Source organism: Manis pentadactyla, chromosome 3, assembly GCF_030020395.1.
Source record: "Manis pentadactyla isolate mManPen7 chromosome 3, mManPen7.hap1, whole genome shotgun sequence".
Lineage (NCBI taxonomy): Eukaryota > Metazoa > Chordata > Mammalia > Pholidota > Manidae > Manis > Manis pentadactyla.
In genome coordinates, this window is record NC_080021.1 from 65,116,480 (window position 1) to 65,122,479 (window position 6,000).

Genomic DNA, 6,000 nt, shown 5'->3' on the forward strand with positions numbered 1-6,000 from the left:
TAACTCTGTATGGAATGCCAACATTTATGATGGACATTTTTCATGAGAAAATACAAAATGATTCAGATGAACCATTTCCTGGACAACTACCCACTCCAGTCAGCTCCTTCTTCTATATTATTTATATATCTTTTACATTCCTCTATTATAATATGTATGTATGTATAATTTTATAGCTCTTCATTTTATAGCTCTTTACATGTCTGTTTCTCTCAGCAGACTGTGAGTTCCTTGAGGGTCCTGGCTGTGTCTTAGAATACTTGTGCTAGCATGTCTGGATCAGTAGCTAAATCACAGCACTTGTTTAAGAAATAGTTTCTGCATTGAGTTCAACTTGAGTAATTATTAATATTTTATCCCATAGCATGTATTTCATATCTTTTGCACCCATGAAACAAGACAGGAAATACCAAATGTCGATACAGCTTTAGAAATAGAAATATTGAAGCAGAAATACCGGTATGTACTTTTCGTTTTTATCTGTATTTGAGACCTCGAAATGCTTAAATGATGTGCAAGTTATAGTGCCTGTTTGTGTTTATCTCACATATTGAGTCATCGTTTAACTGACTGATGCTGGTAGTATATTGAGAATCATGAGACATTTTTTAGACACAGCAACTTATTTGCTGTAATTCACTAATCAGTTTTGCAATCAGTGTCTTCATCTGCATTTTCCATGAGCCATCTGGCTTCATACATCCAAGCTCTGAAAGCTTTTGAGGTTCCCCAGAGAAGCTACATTGTACACACTGGTTAAGCATGAGGCTTTAGGGTTAATTTAGCCAAGCTCTCAAAGCCCTACTCAACTATTTACTAACTGTATGACCTTGGGCAAGTCATTTAACCTTTCCGTGCAACAGTGTGTAAATACTTAAAATGGGAACAAAAATAAACTAGTGATGAACTAACAGTGTAACCTTTAGGAAAAATCACTTAAAATTTATAATATGTAGTCCTTAGACTATGGATTATGACTACCTGGGCAAGGTTAATCTGATACAGAACACTTCTAGTCCCTAGGCCTTTCTGCACTCAAGGGCTGGAAAGATAATTGAATATAAATTGATGAAATATGTATGTCCCCTATAGGCTCAAGGATCTCAGTTCTCTTTTGGAAAAACAGCATGAGCTGATTAAACTCATCATTCAGAAGATGGAAATCATCTCTGAGACAGAGGATGAAGATAATCATAGTTCTTTTCAAGATAAGTTCAAAAAAGAGCAATTAGAGCAAAGGCATAGCAGATGGAATTCTGTGTTGACAGCAGTAAAGGCAAAAACCCACTAGCCCTTAGCATTAGTAAACCATGCCTGGAGCAGGGCTTCCTATGAGCAGTTTGCATGACTTACTGGGTCTAATTTCCAATTTGGGAAGAGTGAGGAAAAAGCGGAAATGCTATTCTGATTCCATTCCATATGAAATCATGGTTTCTGCATTCTATATAAAAGTTAACTACATCTTTCTATTCATATTTTCTGCCAGTCAGTATGTATAGGGAATATCTTTGCTAATAAGTCATTGGACTTTATCTGTCATTATTTGAGTGGGTAGAAAACCAATTTGCTAGAATACACATCTTAATGATAAGGAGCAATAAAATATAGCTACTAAGCTAGAATACAAATGTTAGTACTGGACTCCTGCTTGATAATTATATAATATGTAATACATTAAACAATAAAGTATTTTATTAGGCTTTACCATTTGATATGCTTTCTTGTGTTGGGAGAACCTGTGGGAGCCTTGTGCACTGTTGTGACCATAATAAATTGCCCCGCCCTTCTTGCTGTTCCCAACATACCCAATGTCACTTTGAGTTGAGGCTCAAATTAGTAGACTCTATGATATGCATGAATTTTACTATAGACACCATATGTTACTTCTGTATTGTTTTGTTCATCGAAGATCACAATAAAAGTAAAACCTATACAGTCACTGCAGTGATTTCTGTGCAAGCCTTTTATTGCATTTAGTTTTTTGGGAATTGAAAAAATCTCTTTGCTTCCATTATATACACCCTTTGTTCTTCTGATGCCCACTGCAAAGTGCGAATCAGTCACATGCCTCATCGCTGATCCTTCCAAGGTCCTTACCTTGTTTTTCACCTTTCACCCTCATTCTCCTGTTATTTCCTCTCTATCCCAGGAGACACCCATTCTACTTAAGGTTTTTCACCATATATGTATCCTTGTGTCACACTGAAGAGTGTTGGTTTGGATGTGTTTTATTTACATAGGGTTCTTGTCCTCTTCCTTCTTTCCACTAGATGTTTATGTCTATAAGATGCGGCTGAGGTACCATCTGTCCATCTAGCACAAGGCTCTGACAGTTGCTTAGTATCATTGTGTGCACCCCCACATTGGACTCATATCTTCTCCATAGATGGGCCTCTTGGGCGTCTACACATCCCATGATCACAAACACCCCTAAACATACTCACACTTACAGAAACAGAGTGCTGAGTGATAACATGTTATTTGAGAAAAACAAACATATTTTTATTTATGGTCCAGCAGAACACATGGCCTGGAGGCAATGTTGGATATGCCTTAATCTTAGGTTCAGAGAAGATCTTTGTCTTTTTTTTCCTTACAACTGAAAGGTTGGAAATTTACAATACAGAACAATAACCAGGGATGTCTTGATAATGAAAACTGTGGTCTTTTCAGTATTCAGCCTCCTCAATCTTTGTATAGCATCGCACAATACAGATCTTCGTTCAACATTAATTGAGCACCAAGAAGGTGTGAATTCCCCTTTTGTGGGAAATATTGAAATAAGGATGTTATCTTACCTGCTAATTCAGATTAAAACTGAATGAGTCATCATTTAACTTTCTGAAATTCTTTCTTCCTTTTACCCCTAAACACCCACTATTTTTCTACTGCTCCACCTAGGTTTCCCACTGACTTCTCTTAACTGCCTGCTAGCTGTATGTTTACACCCTTGAGGTCTATGCTTGACCCTCTTCTCTCACATACTCCTCTCTGTAAGCTCACTGGTCATAGCACAACGTATCAGCAGTTTGTACCTGATTAATTGATATATTCCCTTCTGTCCCTTCTCCCGAAGTCCAATTATGTATTTCTGTAGTTCCTCAAATTAACCTATATAAATATGAGTGGGGGTACTAAACCAGCTCCTGATCTCCTATGTTCCAACAGCTTCCTATTCCTAACAGCATTCTTGCAGGCTCCTGGACTTGAGTCTGGCATACTGTATTAATTTATCTCTTAAAGTACAGCTCTAAGCCTTCACATTCACTCTAAAGAGCTTTAAAGGCTTTCTTTTTCCTTCCTAAGCAACCTAATCTTCTTAATGTGGCTCTTCAATCTCATTTAGCCTTCTCTTCCAGTATTGTGCTCTTCACCCAAATCAGAAGATCCCTATTTCATCAAAAGACTTCATGGCTTCCCATCTCCCTACCTCTTTCCATGCTCTCTTCCATGCAGATGTCATTTTTCCAACTCTTTTAAAGCTCAGTGTAATGGCACCTCCAGCTTGAAGCCTCCCTAATGTCCCAACTGACAATGTTCCCTGCCTTCTCTGAACTGGTGCCACTGCATTGAGAAATGCCACTTCAACCTGTTTGTGCGTGACTCCCTCGCCCACTAGGGGGTAGACTCCTGAGTTCCATGGTTCACTATCATTATTAGTCTCAAACTATCCAAAGAATTATATCCTGCTTCCTTTTTTTTTTACCCTATATAGCTCCTGGCACTGTACCCTGCACATAATAGATGCTCAATGAATACATACACATACATTAAATAAAAATCTGTGAAAATAATATAGGCTTGAAAGGTACTGCAAGAAAAGTGGTTTAGCTTGCCTTCAAAAAGTCATTTACTGTCCCTATTCTGTTGACCCTGTGTGCTACACAAGTTGAGTGGTTTTCCCCTAAATCGTAGAAGGGACACCTAAATACCACTTAGATGCCTTTTCCACTGCTTCATTCTGTTTGTTTGTATGGTTTTTAACTATGGTTAGCAAGGGCAATAGGAAGAGCTTGTACTTTGCAATAGACAGTTTGAGCCTTAATACTGACCCTAAGTCCTATTGGTTGAGAGACTCTAGGTATGTTTACACATCTGTAAAATAGTGATAAAGCCACATATGTGGTGTTGGTAGAATCAGACAATATCATGCATGCAAAGTACCTACCAAATTAAATGCTATTTCCATGTGTTTAAGACAACTGATTTACCTGAGCTAAAAGAGGTCATAAAACACTGCAGCTTTTATACCATATGGATCACTCATGGAATTCCCTTGGAAGCTAACTAATTGGCAGCCTGATACAAGCAGACATTCCCAGGTACTTGCAGATCTCATTAGCTAAACAAATCCTAGAATATACATATACTACAATAGAAAAAAAAACCCTCACATTTAGAAAAAAACTGGTTAAAATAATCATCATAGCACTTTTCTTATCTTTGTTTTACCTTAGATTCAAATCAACAAACATCAACAGAGCAGCAACTCTTGCTAGTCAGAATAAATCATTGAGTATTTTTTAACTATTTTGACATTTGGTATGAGCAAATTGAATAATAGTAACAAGAAAAAGGCTTATAAAATATTTACTATATCAGGCACTGCTGAAAGTGCTATATATTAACACTTGATACTCCAAACAAATATGAGATAAGTGCTATTATCATTATCATCCTTGTTTTGTGAAAGAAATCAGAACACTTCCAGAATGAGTAGCTTGTTCAAAGTTACATTGTGAGATGTGAACTTGGCAGTCTACTTTTGGATTCTGTGTTCTTACCATTTGATATATACATGTAATCTTTTTCTATGATATGAAAAATATTTTCTATGAAACCTAGTGTCAGCTTTACTGTCCCTTAAATAAAAATTAGGAAAAAAAAATTTTTTTTCCACCCAGGGATTTTATACTTGAAAGGCTCCCAAGTAGGTATTTGCAAACACTCATAGATAAGTGCATTTGAAGGTTAGGAGACATGGGATGTTACAGACATAATAAAGCCGAGCTGTTCTCTAGCTGTGTGAACAAGATACTGAAAACTCTCTGTTAAGTGGGGATAATACAAGTACATATCTAATAGAGTTGTACTGAGGATTAAATGCATGAATGCAAGTATAATGTTTGGAATAACCAATTGGCAGTATTCTAACTATAAGCATTAAAGAAATACTAGCCATCAGGGAAGAGTGAATCATTTGCAAAGACCCGGAAGAACAACCATTCATTTAAAGCGTTCTTTTTATGTTTATCCACACTGAGGAATGTAAGAACTATACAAGGACTTACCTTAAAAATTCAGCCATCATATCCTATTTCAGATTTTTTTCCTAGTTCAGTTCCCACCTTTGTCAAGTACAGTTGAATTCATGTACTTGATATGACCTCACCATTTCACCAGATCATGAGGGACATTTTCTAAATTGTAAAAACTCAAATGGGCAATTGCTTCTTTTAACATGACTCAAACAGACATTGTGTACTTATATGTCCTTTCACTAGTCTGGTATCTGTCTCAAGTTATGGATTTATAAGAAGATGGTGAAAATAAAATGTATCATTTGAAGACTGGAAAAAAATGTTAGTACATATAAGAATTTTCCATGTTCTCTTCCTATCTGCTAACTATGTTTAGGCCACAGATTTATTTTAAAGGCTTAATTTTAAGGGTAATGAGATTTAAAAGACAGCTTGGAAATTAGCTGCATCTTCCCAAATAACCATTGGCATGATAAAAAGTGATTTTTTTTCAAACCTATCAAAGTACACCTAAGAAATGTTTAACTTCAAAAATCACTTTATGCATGCATTGTACACAGGCCCAGGGCTGAGAGAGAACCCCATAGCCCAGGGATTCCAGGAGCCACGCTGGCTGTAGAGCCCTGCAGAGCAGCAGCTGCATGGCTGTGTGGTTTCCAGTGCAATTAAGGGGCAACTGCAAGAAGGGTGAGCTGGAACACCTCCTGAGGACGTTAGGGAATGATGTCTAAAAACTAGT

The 6,000-nt window shown here is 37.0% G+C and overlaps 1 protein-coding gene across 3 annotated transcripts in view; it reads left to right on the forward strand.

Moving 5' to 3' along the window:
• Nucleotides 1-1,939, forward strand: part of TRPA1 (transient receptor potential cation channel subfamily A member 1) — a 54,105-nt gene extending 52,166 nt beyond the window's left edge. For all 3 annotated transcript variants that reach the window (XM_057497981.1, XM_057497980.1, XM_036886287.2), the window contains 2 exons: nt 365-459; nt 1,093-1,939. In XM_057497981.1, the coding sequence (XP_057353964.1) occupies nt 365-459; nt 1,093-1,291 (294 nt within the window). In that variant the 3' untranslated portion in view covers nt 1,292-1,939. The remainder of the gene's footprint in view (nt 1-364; nt 460-1,092) is intronic.
• The last annotated feature ends 4,061 nt before the right edge of the window (nt 1,940-6,000 follow it).